Source organism: Prionailurus viverrinus, chromosome X, assembly GCF_022837055.1.
Source record: "Prionailurus viverrinus isolate Anna chromosome X, UM_Priviv_1.0, whole genome shotgun sequence".
NCBI classification, from domain to species: Eukaryota; Metazoa; Chordata; class Mammalia; order Carnivora; family Felidae; genus Prionailurus; species Prionailurus viverrinus.
Window position 1 is genome coordinate 37425396 of NC_062579.1, and position 22928 is coordinate 37448323.

The 22928-nt window shown below is 46.6% G+C and overlaps 1 protein-coding gene across 7 annotated transcripts in view; it reads right to left on the reverse strand.

Annotated features, from left to right (window-relative positions):
- Window positions 1-359: 359 nt before the first annotated feature.
- Window positions 360-22928, reverse strand: part of ZNF674 (zinc finger protein 674) — a 37136-nt gene continuing 14567 nt past the window's right edge. For 3 of the 7 annotated variants that reach the window (XM_047843890.1, XM_047843891.1, XM_047843889.1), the window contains one exon: window positions 360-2451. In XM_047843890.1, coding sequence (XP_047699846.1) covers window positions 959-2451 — 1493 coding nt within the window. In that variant the 3' untranslated portion in view covers window positions 360-958. Of the gene's footprint in view, window positions 2452-16753; window positions 16818-22928 lie in introns of all 7 variants that reach the window. The other 4 variants (XM_047843893.1, XM_047843895.1, XM_047843894.1 and 1 more) reach the window with 4 other exon arrangements.

The window sequence follows — 22928 nt, forward strand, 5'->3', positions numbered from 1 at the left end:
GGGGTGGGGTGCCTGGGTGGCTCAGTCAGTTAAGCGTCCAACTCTTGATTTCAGCTCAGGTCATGATCTCACCCCTGAGACCGAGCCCCATGTTGGGCTCTGCGCTGACAGCGTGGAGCCTGCTTGGGATTCTGTTTCCCCCTCTGTCCCTCCCCCACGTACCCGTCTGCATGCGCCCTCTCTCTCAAAAATAAATAAACATTAAAAATAATAACAGGGCTGGGGCGCCTGGGTGGCTCAGTCAGTTAAGCGTCCGACTTCGGCCCAGGTCATGATCTCGCGGTTCGTGGGTTCGAGCCCCACAGCGGGCTCTGTGCTGACAGCTCGGAGCCTGGAGCCGGCTTCCGATTCTGTGTCTCCTTCCCTCTACCCCTCCCCCACTCACCCGTGCTGTCTCTCAAAAAATCAACATTAAAAATAAAAAAAATAATAATAATAACGGGGAGTTTGCCCCAGCTGGGATTAACAGTTTATGCTCTATACTGTTCTTTCAAAAGTGTGTTCTATTCCAGGGTGAACCTCACTTTTTTCTATTTGACTCCTTGTTAGCAGCCTCTGCACCTTTCCCACAGAATGTTACAGAATATGGAACACATTTCTCTCATAATTGCTGACATAGTTTTCTAAACTCATTCGACTCTTAGTTTTTCCTCAGCATAAAGACTCTGTTAGGCGATAACATTTACATTCTTTCTCAAGGTTGTCTCACGTCAATACACTCATAATTCTGCCACTGTTGAATTCCCTGATATACAATTCACTCGTAAGACCTTCTGGGTCAAAAACTGGTCGCATTTATTACATGCTTCTGGAATTATATTTTTGAACCTTTTATTACATTAAAGGAACATTAATATCTGAAGAGTTTCTGACATTCTTGACATTGCTAAGATTACTCCCCAGGATGAACTGATCTATAATGAGGTATAATAGGGAAATTCTCCCACGCTCAAGTATATTAATAGGTTTTATCTCCTGTGTGACTTCTCTGATGTTTAATCAGAGTTGACTTCCCACTGAAGGCTTTTCCACAGTCTCTGCATTCATAGGGTTTTTCTCCCGTGTGAGTTCTGTGATGTACAATGAGAGTTGATTTCACACTGAAAGCTTTCCCACATTCACTACATTCGTAGGGTTTTTCTCCTGTGTGAATTCTCTGATGTTTAATGAGAGTTGACTTCCTACTGAATGCTTTCCCACAGTTGCTGCATTCGTAGGGTCTCTCTCCTGTATGAATTCTCTCATGTTTTATCAGTGGTGACTTTTCGCTGAAGGCTTTCCCACATTCACCGCATTTGTAGGGTTTCTCTCCTGTATGAGTTCTGTGATGTACAACAAGGGTTGACTTTTCACCAAAGGCTTTCCCGCATCTTCTGCACTCATAAGGCTTCTCTCCTGTATGAGTTCTTTGATGGACAGAGAGGTGTGATTTTCCACTGAAAGTCTTCCCACATATGCCGCATTCGTAAGGCTTCTCTCCTGTGTGAGTTCTCTGATGGACAGAGAGGTGGGACTTCCCCCTGAAGCTTTTTCCACATTTACTGCACTCGTAAGCTTTCTCTTTTATAGGAGATCTCTGGTGTTTAATGGGGTTGGGTTTCTCATCAGAGGGTTTCCCATGTTTATTACAGTTAGGTTTCTCACCCGTATGAGTCCTCGGGGAAGGAAGGCCGGATTTACCACAGTGGACTCCTTCATAAAATGCTTGTCTAATGTGTGTTTTTTCATGTCTAGTAAGGTGATAGGAACTCTTAAAGGCTTTTGCACATTCGCCACATACAAATGGTTTCTCTGCTGTATGAGTTCGCGTATGTTTCATCAGCGTTGACTTCTGGATAAAGGTTTTCCCACATTCGCTGCACTCATAGGGCTTCTCCCCTGTGTGAGTTCTCTGGTGTGCAATGAGGGTTGACTTCTGGCTGAAGGCTCTTGTACATTCGCTGCACTCATAGGGCTTCTCTCCCGTGTGAGTTCTCTGGTGCACGACAAGGTTGGCTTTCTGGATAAACACTTTCCCGCATTCAGAACACTCAAAGAGTTTCTCCCTGGTTTGACTTCTTGGAGGTTTATCGAGGGCTTGCTTATGGTGGAGGGTTTTTCCATGTTGATTAGGCTCAAAGAATTTCTTTCCAGGCTGCGCTGGATAAAGATTAGGGTGGAAGCACGACTTCCAATGTGCCTTACGCTCAACACCTTTCTTTCTTACAGAACTTCTGCTTTGACAGAGAAAGTTTAAATTATGTTTTGAACACCTTCCCCATGAATAATATCTAGGGAGTCTTTGTCTTATAGAAACAAAGTCTGTGCCCGGATAAATGATTGTCCTGAATGTTGTCAATTCCTGGCCACTTTGGTCCTTCTGTGTTTCCTGGTCTACGAACGCAGTCGGCCACAGATGTTGGTCTTGGCTTTCCTTGTGGTTGTCCATCTGGTCATGCACTTGCCAGAATTCTGGGGAAAAAAGGCAAGGAACTCATTGGACTTGTAATGGGGTAAATCTGGAGCTGAGGTGGATGGGCTGTGTCCATGCCCCACGAGCACCGCCTCCCCTCTCACTGTGAACATGAAGAACTATGCTGGCCCGTGTTGAACAAAAATAATTGAATCCACAGTCAGGCTCAAAACCAAGAAACTGGGTGTCAAAAGTGAAGTGGAAATTTAAAGTGACGGGGTGACCAGAAACGGAAGCTTCGGGATTTGCAGTGGTAATCCAGACCACAGGGCAAAAATCTTGAGGAAACTGGTATAGGTAATTCCCGCTTACAGCTAGAATCGCCAAGGGCCTTCCATGTTTGTCAAAGAGGAGCCAGGAAAACTCCCCACTGGACGAGGAAATTGGAAAGAAAGATGTTATATATAAGAAAGCAAAGCCTAGTTGTGCGACTCAATCCAAAACGATGAGTACAGAGTCCACAAGCTGACAAATTAACATGAAAAACTGGTCCTGCTATTACTAGGTTCCTAGATGTGGCAAACCCCAAAAGATACATCTTATGTTTTTATAGCTTAGGACTCACACAACTTCTGTGGAAAGCCAATTCTCACTGAAGAATTCACAGTAAAATAATTTAAACCTCCCAAGGAAATGAACCATCTTGATACTCCCGGTGTCAACAGATAATCCCATTTCCTAGAACTGTAGCTAACAGAACACTCTAGACTTTAAAATAAATATATTTCAAATATTCAAAGAAATAAGGTTAGAGCTATACTACTGGGAGGGGAAAGGAACATTTGAGAAAAGGAACAAATATAAATATAAAAGAATATATAGGCATCATTAAAGCTCTAAATAGAGAAGTTGAACAGACTAGTCACAGATAAAAACCAACTTAATGAATCAGATGACATCTTAGGAAATCACCCTGATTGCAGCGTGAAGAGCTAACAAAATGGAAATATGGTAAGACAAATAGAAAAATGGTGAGTCCCAACACAGGTTTAATAGAAAATCCAAATGGAAACAGTAGAAAGGGACAGGAGCAGGGCACCTGGGTGGCTCAGTCGGTTAAGCGTCCGACTTTGGCTCAGGTCATGATCTCATGTTTCATGAGTTGGAGCCCTGCATCAGGCTCTGTGCTGACGGCTCAGAGCCTGGAGCCTGCTTCGGATCCTGTGTCTCCCTCTTTCTTTGCCCCACCCCCACATGCGCTCTGTCTCTCAAAAATGAATATACATTAAAAATTTTTTTTAAAAAGACAGGGACAGGGGCAATATGCCAGGAAAAGGGAAAACAGAGCAGCCCTGAGGCTGCTAGGCTTAGAAAGCCTGGCTTGCAAGGTTCGGCCCTGCAGTCTGGGAAACTGGGAGTTCAGCAATGTCTCCACCATTCCCCAACTGATAAGGCTGCTTGTACAAACAATGTGATTTATGCTGAACATTTCCCTTCCTTCTGTGTGCCTGAAATTCTGGCATGTGCAAGGCAGGGCAACTGAGGGTGCTGAGTTTCTACTGGGCCTCCCCGGGCACACGTTGCTGCATTTTTTCCGCTGGGACAAGTGTGCCCCGGGTGACCCTAGATGGGAGGGAGAGAGCATAAGGCATCCTATACATGGATTCATCCAGACCCTGCTAGTGTCTTCCCCCCTTATGACCTAGGCGTGTATGTTTACTACATCGCTGTAATAGATCGGAGCTGTAGATACAACTATATGCTGAGTCCCACGGATCCTTCTCGAAAATCACTAAATATGGTACTGGTCTTGGGGACCCCTGATCTAGGCAATATCTGAAGAGACAATGACTGGTAGTTTTCTAGAAGGGAAGAAAGGCATGCATCCTACCACTGAATGTCCAGAGTCCTGAGTGTGGTAAATAAAAGCAGATCGGTACCTGGACACAGTTTAGTGCCACCGCAAGACTTGAGAGTCAGAAAGTAGTGAAAGCTACCATGGAGAAATTTTTAAAGTCACCTATAAAGAAACAATCAGAGGGGCGCCTGGGGGGCTCAGTCGGTTAAGCGTCCGACTTCAGCTTAGGTCACGATCTCACGGCTTGTGGGTTCGGGCCTCGCATTGGGCTCTACGCTGACAGCTCGGCGCCTGGAGCCTGCTCGGGATTCTGTGTCTCCCTCTCTCTCTGCCCCTCCCCTGCTGTGTCTCAAAATAAGTAAATAAACTTTAAGAAGAAAAAAGAAACAATTAGAGCAACCCCAGACTTGATCAGCAATAAAAGAAGCCAAAAGATTAAAGAATATACTCAAAGTCCTGAGAGAAGCCTGACGTCATCTTAGAACTCTATCCCCAGATAAATTATCACGAAGAAAAATGACAAAATGAAGATGTTTTTAGACAAGAAAAGGCATGGAATTTGCCACACACAAAGCCTGGCTGAGAATAATGCTTGGTGCTTGAATTTTTCAGGAGGAAAATACCAAAGGGCGTAGAGGTAAAAAAAAAAAATGTAGTAAAGGCAGGAAAAAAGAGGTAAAGAAAAAGCAGGATATATAGAAAGTACAATAAAAGCAGAACTACTATCATAGTAATGGCACAATAAATTTATATTAACCCCATTTGTTAAAGGTCAACCATATTAAATTTTATTTTTAAAAATCAGCTTTATGGGGGCGCCTGGGTGGCTCAGTCAGTTAAGCATCTGACTCCAGATTTCCACTCAGGTCACGATCCCGTGGTTCATGAGTGTGAGCCCTGAGTCGGGCTGGGAGCTGACAGTGCAAAGCCTGCTGGGGATTCTCCCTCTTGCCCTCTCTCTCTGACCCTCCCCCACTCAACTCTCTCTCAAAATAAAAATGAAAATCACCTTTATATTTCCAAAAGACAATTAGAGCAAAATGAGAGAGGAACTTTGAAAATAAAATTATGGAAAGACATGTACCTGGTACTGAATAACCAAAAAAATAGCTGGTAAAACAATGCTTATGTCCTATAAAACATAAAATGACCTTGATGCCAAAAAAGAAAATAAGGACAGAATATGAGAATATTCTAAAGCACTTTCATTTAAATAGATTCAAGACTCGGGGCGCCTGGGTGACTCGGTTAAGCATCGGACTTCGGCTCGGGTCGTGATCTTGTGGTTCGTGAGATCGAGCCCTGCGTCGGGCTCTGTGCTGACAGCTCAGAGCCTGGATGGAGCCTGCTTTATGATTCTGTGTCTCCCTCTCTTTCTGCCCTGCTCCCCCTTCTCACTCTCAAAAATAAATTTAAAAAAAAAAAAACATTGGGGCGCCTGGGTGGCGCAGTCGGTTAAGCGTCTGACTTCAGCCAGGTCATGATCTCGCGGTCCGTGAGTTCGAGCCCCACGTCGGGCTCTGGGCTGATGGCTCAGAGCCTGGAGCCTGTTTCTGATTCTGTGTCTCCCTCTCTCTCTGCCCCTCCCCCGTTCATGCTCTCTCTCTGTCCCAAAAATAAATAAAAACGTTGAAAAAAAAAATTAAAAATAAATAAATAAATTAAAAAAAATAAAAAAAACATTAAATTTTTTTTAAATTAAAAAACAATAGACGCAAGACTCTTTTTTTTTTTTAGAAAGATTTTATTTGTAAGTAATCTCTAAACCCAACATGGGGCTCAAATCTACAACCCTGAGATTAAAGGTCAAATGCTCCACCAAATGGGCCAGACGGGTGCTCCAAATAGATGAAAAACTCTTTTTTTCAAGTTTATTTATTCTGAGAGAGAGAGCGAGAGAGCGAGGGCACACTACAGCAAGGGAGAGAGAGAGAGAGAGAGAGAGAGAGAGAGAGAGAGAATCCTAAGCAGGCTCTGTGCCGTCAGCACAGAGCCCAATGTGGGGCTAGACCTCATGAACTGTGAGATCATGACCTGAGCCAAAGTGAGACACTTAACCCACTGAGCCACCCAGGCGCCCCTACATGCAAAACTCTTAAATATACAAAGGAAACTGATTCTATTTATGGGAGAAAAAAGGTAAATAATATCCAATAATGTTGACAATGTACGTACCCTACTGTGTATGCCATTTGTGGCTATAACACAGAGAAAATCCTACAAGTGTGAGCCAGGATACATGTACAAGAATGACAACAAATACAGGAAATAAATTCCCAGTAACAGAGGTATGGGTTGATGGACTGCAATACTCTAACGCTGGAATGCTATACCAGCATTGAAAATGAATGAACTAAATGTAATGCACCAGCTCAAAGGGCAACGCTGAATACAGAAAGAAAGTTTTGGAAAGAACCCTAAAGTTCAAGTGCACTAAGCTGGTAGATTTACAAAAGGAACACCATACAGATTACAGATGCAAATAGATGTAGTCCAAGTATAAAAACATGGATGAGAAGGGTACTCACCAAATTCATGGTACTGTTTGCCCGGGGAGTGAACGAGAAGAGCGGGACTCGGGACAGGAAAAGGACACCTTTATTTGTAAAGCTCTATTTCTTTTATTAAAAAAAAAAAACCCGGGGCGCCTGGGTGGCGCAGTCGGTTAAGCGTCCGACTTCAGCCAGGTCACGATCTCGCGGTCCGTGAGTTCGAGCCCCGCGTCGGGCTCTGGGCTGATGGCTCAGAGCCTGGAGCCTGTTTCCGATTCTATGTCTCCCTCTCTCTCTGCCCCTCCCCCGTTCATGTTCTGTCTCTCTCTGTCCCAAAAATAAATAAGCATTGAAAAAAAAAAAAAACCCACCACCACCAAGTATCAAAACACTGACATTTGCTAATTCTGGGAGGTAAGCACAAAGGTATGTTACAATGATGATTTTCTGTACTTCTCTTCAGTTTTAAGAGAAATGCACTAAGGCAAGACTTCTGGAAAGGGGGGGGTGAGGTTCTCAGTAAATCTTTTCCCCCCATGAAAGCAACGAAAATACTGGCAAAATTATCAAAATCTATCCTTTGAGGAGTTAGGAAATTAACCAAAGGCATACAACAAATTAAGAAGCGTTTATTCAGGGCCACTGGGTGGCTCAGTCGGGTGAGCGTCTGACTCTTGATTTCGCTCAGATCACGATCTCACAGTTGGTGAGTTCGGGGCCTGCGTCGGGCTCCATGCTGACAGTGTGGAGCCTGCTTGGGGTTATCTCTCTCTCTCTCTCTCTCTCTCTCTCTCTTAAATAAACATTCTTTAAAAATTTAAAAAGAAGCATTTATTCAAGAAGAACCGGTGAACCTCAGTGAGAACAGCCCAATCTGTGGTGTTTCAGTTGGTGCCACTCACCTCTTCTCCCTGTACCCCAAACCACTGGCTCCCCAACTCTGCCCCGTAAGCAGTGAAAACTGGCAGCCTCACAGCAGCCTGGGGGGCTGACCTGTTTTGGATCTCCACCGAAAGCTCCATCTGTACATCTGCTGTCACTGTGTGACCTACCTTGGAGCTCAGCTCTAAGAAAGAAAGCTTACAATATGGTAACTCAAATCCACGTGAAGAAATAAAGAGCATCAGTAAAGAGAGCGTGCAGGGAAATGCTAACACAGCAAGCCTGGCTCCTGGCTGAAGTCTGGAAAGTCAGTTTCTAGAATGTTCCCTACACTGATAAGACTATCTTGCCTGCTTGGGGCACTGAACACCTGTTGTTCTTCTGGGAGTCCAGATGTCCGACCATTAGGGGCTGATGATTTTGTGGCCTGAGGTGCCTATTGTTATAGGGTCAACTTGGAATCTTTGACAAAGTGAAAAGGGCTTTTTTAAAAAAACAAAAAAACGAAAAACAACTTGCTTGCCACTTGGACTTGAAATGTGGCTGTCAATCTCTGCAGCACCTTGGCTCTGTACGAGAAAGGAGCAACTATCCCTGTGGGGATTGATCTCCTACCCAAGTGCCCAGGAATACTGGTGAAAATGATCCCATATCAAGGCACATGGAGAAACATCACCGAACATGAGATAAATGGGCAGGGGTGGATCTTATAAGCTTACAGACAGAAAAAAAAAATTGATACCAGGGATCAATAATAGGGGCGCCTGGGTGGCTCAGTCAATTAAGCATCTGACCTCAGCTCAGGTCACGATCTCAGGGTCCGTGAGTTCAAGCCCCACGTCCGGCTCTGTGCTGACAGCTTGGAGCCTGGAGCCTGCTTCGGATTGTGTCTCCCTCTCTCTCTGCCCCTCCTCTGCTCACACTCTGTCTCTCTCAAATAAGTAAATGTTAAAAAACAATAATAATAATAATCAGAATAGATTCAGAGTTCTCAAAAGGAACATTGAAAATCAGAAGACAATGGTGCAATGCCTTCAGAAGTCTAAGGGAAAGAAACGTCCATCCTAGAACTCTACCCCAAGCTCAACTCTCCATCTAGGACGAGGATAACCAACACTTCTAGATATTCAACAACCTCAACAAATGTACCTCCCATGGACCTACGTTCTTTCTGAGTCGAGTCCTGGAAGACGGTGCTCCAATGAACCATGGAAGAGGGCGTGGCATAAAGCGAATGGGGACTCCAACAAAGCAGAAAGTGGAGGGAGCCCCCAGAATGATGGTGAAGGATGTGAGGGCAGCCATGCGAGCAGCGATGAGGATAATCCACCCAGGAGGGAGAGGGTCAGATGGCTCCAGACAAGCTCAGGGGTTATGACATTGATTGGAACACCTGATAGCTCTGGAAAGCATCCGGAGCCACTCTAGATGGCTGGTTATGGAGTGTTCAAGTTGAGCTGGCAGGAAGTATGTAGAGAAAGAAGCAAAGCAAAGAAATAAAGCAAATATTAACCAAAGGAAGCAAAGAGTTACGCGGGAGAGCTAAACTAATCACAGATTACCGCACGGCTCAGCTGCCTATTATGTTTACACAGCCATAACGTTGTAGACAGAAGTAGTGTCGGGAACCACATCTGTGGTAGAATCATACTGGGAACACCGGGGAACAAAACGTCTTGGTGTGAGGATGTGTGTGAGAGGCAGGAGAAATGAAGTGAGCTAAATCTCAATCTTCTGTAGCAGAAAATTCTACATAATTATTGTGAGATACATATAAATTATAAGGAAGAGTGATACAAAAGACACCTGCCATCCACCACTCACTAAAAACCAAATTATCGTGGGGTGCCTGGCTGGTTCAGTGAAAAGAGCATGTGACTCTTGATCTCAGGGTCATGAGTTCAAGCCCCACGTTGGGTGTGGAGCCTACTTAAAAAAAAAAAAAAAGAAAAGAAAAGAAAAGAAAAGAAAAGAAAGAAAAGAAAAGAAAAGAAAAGAAAAGAAAAGAAAAGAAAAGAAAAGAAAAAGAAAAACAGGGGCACCCAGGTAGTTCAGTCAGTTAGGTATCGGATTCTTGATTTTGGCTCAGGTCATGATCTCATGGTCATGGGACTGAGCCTCACATAGAGCTCCGAGCTGGGCCTGGAGCCTACTTAAGAGTCTTTCTCTCCCTCTGCCCCTCTCCCACTTGAGTGCACGTACACGTACTCACTGAAAAAAAAACACCCAAAAAACAAATTATCATTACCTTTGAAGTTCATGTGCCCATTTCGTTTTCTTTCTTCTCAGATAATCACTATCCTGCATTTTATGTTTATAATGACTTTGACTTTCTTTATAGCTTTGCCACACTTCTCTCATTCTTTAAACCTCAGCCATGATCTACTTTGGTAAAAATGAAACCTATTTTTCTTTTAATCGAAAGAGAATACTGCCTTAGGTCAGTAAATCTGAAATCTCAGATGAAACACAACTGTCTAGAAAAATGACCAGAATTGACAGAGGATATAGGGAACAGGAATAAATCAGTAATGATTTTGAAAATCATAAAATTCACCCTGTAATCAAAAGTCTTGCCCTAAAAAAGGGCATCCTACCCAGAAGTTTTTGTGTTTTTTTTTAACATTTATTTATTTTTGAGACAGAGAGAAAGAGAGCATGAACAGGGGAGGGTCAGAGAAAGAGGGAGACACAGAATCTGAAACAGGCTCCAGGCTCTGAGCTGTCAGCACAGAGCCCGACGCGGGGCTCGAACCCACGGACCGCGAGATCATGACCTGAGCCGAAGTCGGACGCTTAACCGACTGAGACACCCAGGCACCCCTGGAAGTTTTCATAGATGATTGCCATCAACTCACAAGAACAGATATACTGCAGTCAATTAGTTTCAGAAACTAGAAAAAGAAGGAAAAGTGCCCAGTCTGTTTTATGCAGCCACTATAACCTCGTATACCAGAGTAAGAGGACAGCACAAGAAAAGAAAATCAAAGCTCTTTCTCATTTCTGAATTAATGCAAGACTCTTAAACGTGAGCAGACTTCAATTTATTAAAAGAAATGTGTCATGGGGCGCCTGGGTGGCTCAGTCGGTTAAGCGGCCGACTTCGGCTCAGGTCCTGATCTCGCGGTCCGTGAGTTCGAGCCCCACGTCAGGCTCTGTGCTGACCGCTCAGAGCCTGAAGCCTGTTTCGGATTCTGTGTCTCCCTCTCTCTGACCCTCCCCTGTTCATGCTCTGTCTCTCCCTGTCTCAAAAATAAATAAAACGTTAAAAAAATTAAAAAAAAAAAAAAATGTGTCACAACCAAGTAGAGTTGAGCAGAAGAGTGGAGGAACAGTTCAATATCAGAAAACCTATTAACATAATCCACCACATGAATAGATCAAAGGAGAAAAATTACCTTGTCAACAGAGGCAGAAAATAAGCATTCGAGAAAGTAGTAACGTTCATGATGTTTAAGAAAGTCTCATTAGCAAACGAGGAATACAGAAGAAGCTTCGGATGGAAGGGATCTTTCAAGATAGCGCAGCAAATACATGTAATGGTGGGTTTTAGGAGTTCTGTCACCTCTCTGGGCCTCAGTTTTCTCGTCGATAAAATGAAGCTAACAGCCAACCGACTTGACAGGGTTGTCCAAGGATTAAGTGTGTGAAAAGCATCCAGAACATAGCAAGCACTCACATACTTCCTATTATTATTTTCCTATCACTGTCCTCATTATTTTCATTAAAATCAGAAACAAAGAATCCACTATCACTGCACCTATTAGACACTGTACTACAGGCCCTGATAGAAGACAAGAAGAAGAAAGAAAATGTACGATCGGGAAGGAAAAGACAAGATTGTTTTTATGAAGAGAACTCTTTACATAGAAGACTCAAGAGAATCTAAGAACTATTAGTATTTTTTTGTTGAGAGATAGCATGATCGGGGAGGGCCGGAGAGATAGGGAGACACAGGATCGGAAGCAGGCTTGAGGCTCTGAGCTGTCAACACAGACCCCAATGTGGGGCTCAAACTCACGAATTGTGAGATCATGACCCGAGCCGAAGTCAGCGCTTAACCAACTGAGCCACCCAGGCGCCCCTAAGAACTATTAGTATTAATAAAAGCCATCTAGAATGGTTTCTGTTCACAGGTTGATTATATCAACATCATTAGCATTCTCATGCACTGATATTAGCCAGTTAGAAAATGTTATAGGAGGGGCGCCTGGGTGGCTCAGTCGGTTAAGTGTCTCTCTCTCTCTCTTTTTTTTTTAATGTTTATTTATTTTGAGAGAGAGCGATATAGAGGGCGAACAGAGGAGGGGCAGAGAGAGGGAGACAGAGATTCCCAAGCAGGCTCCGTGCTGTTAGCACAGAGCCTGACCCAGGGCTCGAATGCACAAACCGTGAGATCATGACCTGAGTCGAAACCAAGAGTCAGACACTTAACTGACTGAGCCATCCAGGCGCCCCAAGTGTCTGACTCTTGATTTGGCTCAGGTCATGATCTCACAGTCATGGGATCGAGCCCTGTGTCGGGCTCTGCGCTGAGCACGGAGCCTGCCTGGGATTCTCTCTCTCCCTCTCTCTCTGCCCCTCCCCGGCTTGTGCACGCTTGCTCGCTCTCTCTCAAAATAAATAAATAAAACCTTAAAAAAAAAAAAGAAAACATTACGGGAAAAAAAGATCCCATTCACAATTGCCGCAATAACTAAGAAGTATCTGTGAATAAATGTAACAAGAGATGTGCGAGCACTCTCTGAAGACAACAGAAAAGAGAAGCTAAGGGTTCGCCGATGAGAAAATTCAACAGTGTAAAGATGCCAATCCTGAGCCTGAGCCCAGCTTGTCTTTAAACATGGTGCAGGGGTGCCTGGGTGGCTCAGTTGGTTAAGCGTCCGACTTCGGCTCAGGTCATGATCTCACGGTCTGTGAGTTCGAGCCCCGCGTCAGGCTCTGTGCTGACAGCTCGGAGCCTGGAGCCTGTTTCAGATTCTGCGTCTCCCTTTCTCTCTGAGCCTCCCCCGTTCATGCTCTGTCTCTGTCTCAAAAATAAATAAACGTTAAAAAATTGTTTTAAATAAAAAAATAAATGCAGTGCAATTGTATTCAGGAAGCCTTAACAGGGTTTTCCACAGACGTCAAGAAACTAACCCTACGTTTCCTATAGGATGACCAAAGAGTCAAAGAAGATAAGGGGGGGGGGGGTCCACGTGGCTATGAACAACATCAATAAGGATGATAAGAATGGCATAGCAGGGGACATTTATGTGTCCGGCACTGTTTTAAGGGCTTTACATTTTTTTTTTTGAGAGAGAGAGAGGGAGAGAGACAGAGTATGAGCAGGGGAGGGGCAGAGAGAGAGGGAGACACAGAATCTGAAGCAGGTTCCGGGCTCTGAGCTGTCAGCACAGAGCCTGATGCGGGGCTCAAACCCACAGACTGTGAGATCATGACCTGAGCTGAAGTCGGACGCTTAACCGACTGAGCCACCCAGGTGCCCCTAAATTTGTTTTTAATGTGTATTTATTTTTGAGAGAAAGAGAGAGAGAAAGAGAGAGAGAGAGAGAGAGAGAGAGAGAGAGAGAGAGATCATGAGGAGGGGGAAGAGCAGAGAGAGGGGGAGACACAGAATCCGAAGCAGGCTCCAGGCTCTGAGCTGTCAGCACAGAACCCAATATGGGGCTCAAACCCGTGGACCACAAGATCATGACCTGAGCCGAAGTCGGACGCTTAACCCACTAAGCCACCCAGGTACCCCCGCTAAGACAGTAAACCTTAAAAGTTCTCATCAGGAGGGAAAAAAAAAAAAAAGCCCACTCTTTCTCTTTCAGAGGCTCCTAATACAATACTACTAAGTGCTTCTCTAGTCCAGCGATCTTAGCAGGACTTAAAAGGAGCAGGTCCGAACCACTTAACGTCCCTCAGTAGTAACACAGGCCTTAAAAGTCTGAGAGGTTAAGGTGGAAGGAGCAGGGGAAGGAGACCTCTTCCAGGAGAGCTGTGGGAAAACTGTGGCATTTTGTCTCCCCAACAACACGGGAGGGAGGAGCGTATTCACCTGACCCCTCGTCTAGTAAGGACTCCAGGAGACAACGTGCTTGATGTATGTCTGCTAGAGTTTGGGGGACACACAGGGCGTGGCACCCCAGCTGCACCCAGAAAAACAACGGGCGCCAAAGAGGCCACATAGGGGTGTGAAGAGATCAAGGAGCCAGGCACGGGTACACACACGCACACGGTCCACAAGCCAGATGTGGCCCCTCTGGGGGTGAACAGGGCGGGGTTACTTTGGGAAGAAGGCTTCCTGCTAGCATCGAGATGACAGCAGCAAAGAGAGACTGGGCATGCTTCTTTTGCCCCCAAAAACTTCCAGCCTGCAGCACTGAAGCCGGCGTTGGTTGGCGGAGAGGTTTCCCTTTAAATGAGGTTCACAGTTTTCACTGTTATCTGTGATTAAACTTTTTTTTTTTAAGTTTATTTATTTTGAGAGAGAGGGGGAGTGCGTGAGAGCAGGGGAGGGGCAGAGAGAGAAGGAGACAGAGAAATCTCAAGCAGGCTCTGCGCGCTCAGCACAGAGCCCGATACAGGGCTCAATCCCACAAGCTGTGAGATTACGTCCCAGCCAAAATCAAGAGTCAGACGCTTAACTGACTGAGCCACCCAGGCGCCTCTGATTACACTTTTAAAACTAGAACAAGGCTACCAGGGGCTCTCAGAAATTAAAAAGATAATACAGGAGTATTATCAACAACTTTTGTTAGGATGTCCCTGGAACCACAGTGGAGGGGACGGCCATCTCGCCAGCACAACCCAATGGAAAGCCCCGAGCAGCCCGCCAGAATGAACTGAAGGTCAACCAATCACCGAGCGACAGCACGACCTGGTGCAAAAAAGGCCCACCCGGACCTAAACCTGGAACCACTGCAGCTTAAAAACCCTACCCACCACACCCGGGGAACCGACTTCCCTGACTCCTCTCTCTCTCTCTCTCCCTGAGTCACGGAACCTCACCCGAGACCTTAATTCCCAATAAAGCCTTTGACTGCTAAAATCTTTTAGCTTCTGACTCTTATCTTTACCCTGCCCTACGCCTGACCTTAACATTTGGTGTCCAAACCCGGGGCGGGGGGGAGGGGGGGAGGCAGTAGCTGGCCTCCCTTGGCTGAGCTCCCTCCTCGCCAAGCCAGACGCCAACCACCCTACTCACAAGCGCCTACAGGAGCCGGTAAGTAGGACAGACCCCTCCCTCCCTCCTCCAACTACGGCTGACACCCAGGAGAGACGTCTCACAAGTCAGTCTCCTTTCCTCCACACGCCGTAAGGCCCGCACGCCAACAGACCCCTTATTGCAGTGCGAGGGACGCCTCACCCTGCCACGCCAATGGGGAGTAACGAGTCTAAACCGCCTCGATCTCTTACACCCCCCCCCCCCCCCCGCCAATGTCTGTTAAAAAACTTCCGGCTCCTCAGCTTACAAGGCGAACTTCGTAGTAACCGACTCATCCGCCTTTGCACTGTAGTCTGGCCTCAGTACAAATTAGATAATGATCCTCAATGGCCACCCGAGGGGTCTTTACAATACCAAATCTTAACCCATCTGGACAATTTCTGCCATCGGCTGGGAAAATGGGGAGAAATACCCTACGTCATGGCCTTTTGGGACCTCAGGTCTCGCCCCTACCTATGTTCCTCCTGCCCCTCTGCACGCATGCTCCTTGCCCGCCCACAACCCCCAATGACCCCACCTCACCAACTTCCCTGATCTCCCCACCCGTTAGAGAATCTAGCCACGTCGCCCACCGGCCCTTGCCCCCCGGCCCTCACCCCCCTCCGTACTCCCTACCTCCAGCCGTCCCGCCTTCACCTCCCATATCATCCCGAACTTGTGCTCAGGCCCCTCCCATCGAACAGGCCTCAGTGGCCATCTTGCCTCTCCTAGAGGTGGCAGAACCTGAAGGCCTGGTTCCCGTTCATGTCCCCTTCTCCCTCCAAGACTTATCCGCCATTGAAAAGCGGCTAGGGTCATTCTCGGCTGACCCCACCCAATACATTAAGGAATTCCAATACCTTGCTCAAGCCTACAGTCTCACATGGCATGACATCCATGTAATCCTCACCTCTACCCTCACCCCTGAGGAGAGGGAGCGCATCCAGGCCACAGCCAGAGAACATGCAGACCAAACCCACATGACCGACCCCACTATGCCCGTAGGGGCCGATGCTGTCCCGGCGGCCGACCCCTATTGGAACTACCAACATGCGGGCAATGGTCACCGGCGCCGGGACCAAATGATCCCGTGCCTACTAGCAGAAATGAGGGCAACCTCAAACAAATCAGTAAATTTTAACAAACTTCAAGAAGTAATACAGGACCCCAATGAAAACCCCGCAGCCTTCCTTAGCCAGCTCACAGAGACCCTTACCCAGTATACCAGACTGGACCCTACCACCCCCACCGGGGCCACCGTATTGTCTACCTATTTTATTTCCCAATTAGCCCCTGACATCCAAAAAAACTAAAAAAGGCTGAAGATGGTCCTCAGACCCTATGGCCGACCTGGTAAAGATGGCCTTTAGAGTTTTTAATGGCCGAGAGGAAGCTCAAGAACAACGGCGACAGGCCCGTCTCCAACAAAAGGTACAATTACAGACCCAAGCCTTGGTAGCTGCCCTAAGGCCAGCCATAATAAAGCCCTCTGGACCACAGCCCCCTCCGGGGCCTTGCTTTAAATGTGGCCAAGAAGGCCATTGGTCTCATCAGTGTCCCCATCCCACAAAGCCTACCAGTCCATGCCCATTGTGCTAGCAAATGGGCCATTGGAAATCCGATTGTCCTAACCCAAGGGACGACAGACTCGCAACGCCTCCACGTGGCGAGGCTTCACCCGGATTGGACTCTGCCTTCCAACTGCTGGAGATGGAGGATGACGACTGACGAGGCCCAGACACAGTAACTCCGGTGACCCACGCTGAGCCCAGGGTAAAACTCCAGGTGGCAGGTAAGTCCATCTCCTTTCTGTTGGACACGGGGGCTACCTATTCCGTCCTGCCGAGCTAGTCCGGCCCCACCACGCCATCCTCCGTTTCGTTCATGGGCATAAGTGGCACCCCCTCCATTCCCCCATGCACACCGGTACTCACCTGCTGCCTGGATGGCTTCCACTTCTCCCACTCCTTCCTAGTCATCACCTCCTGCCCCATCCCCCTGTTGGGCCGAGACATCTTCAATAAATTAGGAGCCTCTATACACCTACCAGCTATCTGCCCCTCTCCCTCCCCCACTCATCTCCTACTGGCTGTTATCACAGACAACACAGACCACAGCTTCAACCCACACCCAGACCTCCCAGTAGACCCAATCATATGGGATACATCCACCCCAACAATCGCCACCCACCACCAACCTGTCCTCATTAAACTCAAAAATCCATCACAATTCCCATCTAGATCCCAATACCCAATCTCCCACACCCACCGACTAGGCCTAAAGCCCATCATAGATCGCCCCTCCTAATCCCATGTCACTCCCCCTGCAACACCCCGATCTTGCCTGTAAAAAAGCCTAATGGCTCATATAGACTAGCACAAGACCTCCGAATAATCAATGAAGCTGTAATCCCCATCCACCTAGTAGTGCCAAACCCATACACCCTCCTCTCCCAAATTCCCCCATCCACAACCCATTTTACAGTGCTTGATCTCAAAGATGCCTTTTTCACCATTCCCCTACATCCCGAATCCCAATTCCTCTTTGCCTTCATATGGCAAGATCCAGTCACCTCTCTGGCCTGCCAACTCACATGGATGGTACTTCCCCAGGGGTTCCGTGATAGTCCCCATCTCTTTGGGCAGGCCTTGGCCAGGGATCTCCTCAAAGCCCCACTCTCTAGTCACTGTACTCTACTACAATACATAGATGACCTCCTACTATGTGGAACCTCTTTCGACCACACCAAATAAGATACAATCCATATCCTAAACTTCCTGGCTAATCTGGGGTATCGAGTCTCCCCACACAAAGCCCAAATCTGTACTAATACAGTCACGTTCCTGGGATTCTCACTCACACCTACCACCAAGGCCCTAACCCAAGACCGTCTCCAAGCCCTCCAAACCCTGTCCTCACCTACCAATGCAGATGAAATCCTCTCCTTCCTGGGCTTAGTGGGCTTCTTCCGATACTGGATCCCTAACTTTGCTGTACACGCAGCCCCCCTATACAAAGCAGCCAAGGAAACCCCCCAAGGCCCACTCTCCAGCCTGGGATCGGTAGCAAGGGCCTTCCAATGGCTGGTCACATCTCTAGTCACTCAACCGGTCCTTTCCCTCCCCAATGTTTCAAAGCCTTTCCTCTTACACACAGATGAAAGGGCTGGAATTGCAACAGGGCTCCTAGCCCAATCATGTGGCCCCAAGTTACAAGCTGTCGCCTACCTCTCTAAACGACTGGACCCTACCATCAGGGGGTGGCAACCCTGCCTTACAGCACTTGCAGCAGCAGCCACCCTAACCAAAGAGGCACTCAAACTCACCCTACACTGCCCCCCTAGCGGTACTCTCATTGCACCGTCTATCTGATCTCCTTACACATAAGGCCCTGGCACACCTGGCACACGCATACAATTGTTCCATCTGCTCTTTGTTGAAAATCCTGAAATACCTCTCCAACTCTCCCCCAGACTCAATCCTGCCACCCTACTTCCACAAATCAACACCCTCCAAGCCGCTGCACACATACAGCCCGCTATTTGCTTTTTATATGGCCAAACCAACAGTATATGCTCCCAAACCTCCCCCACCCAATATGGAGGATGGCCCTATAGCTATTGTAACATGCACTGGCTCAACTGAAACTGTTTCACAGGGAAAAAGACCGGCCGCTTCTGCTTACAAGATAGCAACTTTACCCTTACTATCCCTGATCCGTGGGATATCCGCTGGCAAACCGGGACAAGGGGCAAACTGTATCAGAACGGCCATCACTCTAACCCCGTCTCCTCTTTAACCATCTATCGAACCTACGAACCCTCAATGGCTCCTTCCCTCTCCAACCTTAAAGATCTTACCCAAACGATCACGGACCAAGAAAACCAGCTCAAAACCCAACTGCAGACACCCCCCACACAACATCCCTTCTCACGGCTTACACTAATCAGACAAGGAACAGTCCTGCTTAACCACTCAGGCTTAACTAACCTGTCACACTGCTTTCTTTTGCGCATCCCTCCAGCGGGATCCAGTAATAGCCGTCCCATTCCCCACCCCCTTTCCCAACGCCACTAACTCCACCAACCACCCCAGAAGTCAAATCTCCCTACAGGTTCCCATCCTCACGGAGACCCCTCAATACAACACATCTCACCCAACATGCTACTCTTCTTATGCCTCCCCAACTTGCCCCTCCCCCTTGCCTATGCCTAGCCACAATCCCCCCCTCCAGGGGGATTCTATTGGTGCAATGGCACGGCTTATAAACAAATACCCAAAAACACTTCTATCTGTCTCCCAGTCACCATCATCCCCCAACTCACCCTATACGGACAGGAAGAACTCCATCAACTCCTCGAATTCCATCTCCAAAAACAAGCCATTTTCCTCCCACTAAATGGTCGGACTATCCCTGGCCACCTCCCTACTGGCCGCCGGGGTTGGGACCAGCTCCCTAATACGCTCCATTAGCTCCTCCGGGGATCTGTCAGACAGGCTCCAAATCGCAATAGAAGCCTCAGGAACCTCCCTATCTGCCTCACAAAGGCAGATCAACTCCCTAGCACAGGTCACTCTACAAAACCGACGAGCCCTAGATCTCCTGACAGCAGAAAAAGGGGGAACATGCCTGTTCCTGAGGGAGGAAATGTTGCTACTACCTCAATGAATCAGGCTTAGTTGAAACTAATATAGAACACCTAAAAGAAATCCAAAAAACCCTATCTGCCCGCCCAGGATCCTCAGACCCCCTAACCTCCTGGTGGCAATCACCCCTCCTAACTTGGCTCCTCCCCATAGTCACCCCACTAGTTGCTATCTGTATAATACTTATGCTCTTACCTTGTTTTCTCCGTTTCGTACGGAAACGAATTCATGAAGTTTCCCAGGTTGCATTTCACCAGATGGTGGTCCGGCCATTATCCCGCATTCCAACCTCAGACCCCACATACCATGACGTCGCCCTTACACCCGCAGGAAGCAGCCAGATCAGATCCGTCGCCCATTATCACCAATAAGAGGTTGGAATGTTAGGATGTCCCTGGAACCACAGTGGAGGGGACGGCCATCTCGCCAGCGCAACCCAACGGAAAGCCCCGAGCAGCCCGCCAGAATGAATTGAAGGTCAACCAATCACTGAGCGACAGCACGACCTGGCGCAAAAAAGGCCCACCCGGACCTAAACCTGGAACCACTGCAGCTTAAAAACCCTACCCCACCACACCCAGGCGTGACTTCCCTGACTCCTCTCTCTCTCTGTTCCCAAGCCACGGAACCTTGACCAAGACCTTAATTCCCAATAAAGACTTTTGACTGCTAAAATTTTTTAGCTTCTCTTATCTTTACCCTGACCTATGCCTGACCTTAACAACTTTATCCCAATAAATTTGACAACTTAAGTGAAACAGACAAACTCCTTGAAAGACACAAATTACCAAAGCTCGTTCAAGAACAAATAACATGAGGGGGACCTGAGTGGCTCAGTCTACTGAACGTGCAACTTCGGCTCAGGTCATGATCTTGCGGTTCGTGGGTTCCAGCCCCACGCCAGGCTCTGTACTGACAGCTCACAGCCTGGATGGAGCCTGCTTCAGAATCTGTGTCTCCCTCTCTCTCTCTCTCTGCCCCTCCCCTGCTCGTGCTCTGTCTCTCTCTCTCTCTCTCAAAAACAAACATCAAAAAAAGAAGAAATAATATGAATAAACCAGTAAGTATTTAAAGGAATTGAAATGGTAGCTTAAAACCTTTCCACAAAGAAAACTCCGGGTGCAGTTGACTTCATTGGGGAATTTTACCGGACGTTTAAGAAATAATACCGGCTTCTATACAAATTCTTCGGAAGAGCTGAAGAGGGAGGAAATACTTCCCAACTCACTCTATGACTTCGTTATCTTAGTTGTGGTGATGGATTCATGGGTGCGCATGCCAACACTTAGCAGATTGTGCATTACAAAGACATGCAATTTCTTCTCTGTCAATTACACCACAATAAAGGGGTGAAAACAGAGAAATCAGTACTCAGAGACTGTGGTAACTTTCCCAATGCTTACATTAGAAAAGGAAACTATCAAAGCAACGACCTAAGCTTCTACCTTATGAAACCAGAAAAGGAAAGAAATTTAGTTGAAATGAGCAGGGGCACGGAAATAATAGAGATAAAAGAAAGAATGAATAAAATCAAGGTTTCCATTACTGGCCACCGTGGAAGATGTCTACTATAGCCTCTCTCTCCTGCTGATTCTTGCAACTAAAATTTACTCTGGACAAAATTATGTAAAGCCGACTACTTGAGGACTCTGAAAAATAAACGAAAGCAGGCAGACTCTGAGGGGAGAGTCAAAAGGTAGAGAAGCAGCTCATATAGTGAGTTTCCTTTTATTTTTTCTAGTGAATTTCCTTTTTGTCCCTCCCTCATTTTTTGCAAGATTCTGTCCCCATGGTATATGAACTTCCCCAGTCCTGTGGCTTGTGTGCAAGGGCAAGAAAAGCCTCACGCCAAGGCTTTAAGAACTGAACTAAACTAAGATTTAAACCACAGCTCAAGCAAGTCTAACATCTGAGTGACAAACGCATGAGACAGACCTGAAGCAGGACGGCAAGGTCTCTGATAACTGCACAAAGACTTACATCACCACTCAAGTCTCAGACCAAGACTTGAAAGGTGCATACGTAGGGAAGATCCAAAGAAGCACACGAAAGTCAGTGAAAACCTAACTGATGAATTAACATCCATAGAAGATGAGACAAAACTGGTGATCCGAATCTAACAGGGTTTATTACATGATAAACAAAGATTAAAAACAACAAAACCATCGCCATTATCTAAGATAGAATCCAAAATTATTCAATATAACAAACAACCAGCAAAATGTGACCAATTCTTCCTAAGGGAAGAGATATTCAACCGATGCCAATCCTGAGATCACTCAGATACTGGAATTACCAAAGACATTTAAGCAACTATTGTAACTAAGCTCTATGAGATAAAGGCAAACACACCCGAAATAAATGGCTAAATTTAAAAAATGGATAAAGAGAAGTTCTCAAGAGATACAGAAACCGTAAAAAAGAAACTGAAATTTAGAACTAAAAAACACAATTATTTGAAATTAGAACACCAACTCATGGGATGGACTTAGAAGAATGGCAACGACAGAGACAAGAGTCAATGAACTTGGGTGTTAAACTGACAGAGATGATCCAACCTGCCAACCTGCAGAACAGACAATATCCCAAGGCCCAACATTCATGTCATTAGAGTCCTCAAAGGAAGAGAAATTCGTGCAAAAAAAAAAGATCTGAATAAAGGTCAAAAAATTTTCCAAATTTGGAGAAAGACATAACAGATTCAAGAAGCTTAGCACACCAGAAACAAGATGAACTCCAAGAAACACCTAGAAACATTACAATCAAATGGCTGGTAAGCAAAGTTAAAAAAAAAAAAAAAAAGCTTTGGGGCACCTGGGGCTCAGGCGGTTGAGCGTCCGACTTCGGCTCAGGTCATGATCTCACAGTTCGTGGGTTTGAGCCCCGTGTCGGGCTCTGTGCTGACAGCTCAGGGCCTGGAGCCTGCTTCCGATTCTGTGTCTCCCTCTCTCTCCGCCCCTCCCCTGCTTACACTCTGTCTCTCTCTCAAAAATAAATAAATATTTTTAAAAATTAAAAAAAAATCTTGAATAACAAGCACACTGTGTATAAGGAAACAGTGATTCAAATGACTGTAAACTTGTCATCAGAAACAATGGAGGCCAGAAGATAATGAAACATCTTAAAAATACCAAAGATGAAGAACTGTCAACCCAGAATTTTAAATACAGCAAAAAGGGGCGCCTGGGTGGCGCAGTCGGTTAAGCGTCCGACTTCAGCCAGGTCACGATCTCGCGGTCCGTGAGTTCGAGCCCCGCGTCAGGCTCTGGGCTGATGGCTCGGAGCCTGGAGCCTGTTTCCGATTCTGTGACTCCCTCTCTCTCTGCCCCTCCCCCATTCATGCTCTGTCTCTCTCTGTCCCAAAAATAAATAAACGTTAAATACAGCAAAAATTTCTTTTAGGAATGAAAATGAGGGGTGCGTGGGTGGTCCAGTCGGTGAAGCTTCTGACTCTTGGTTTCAC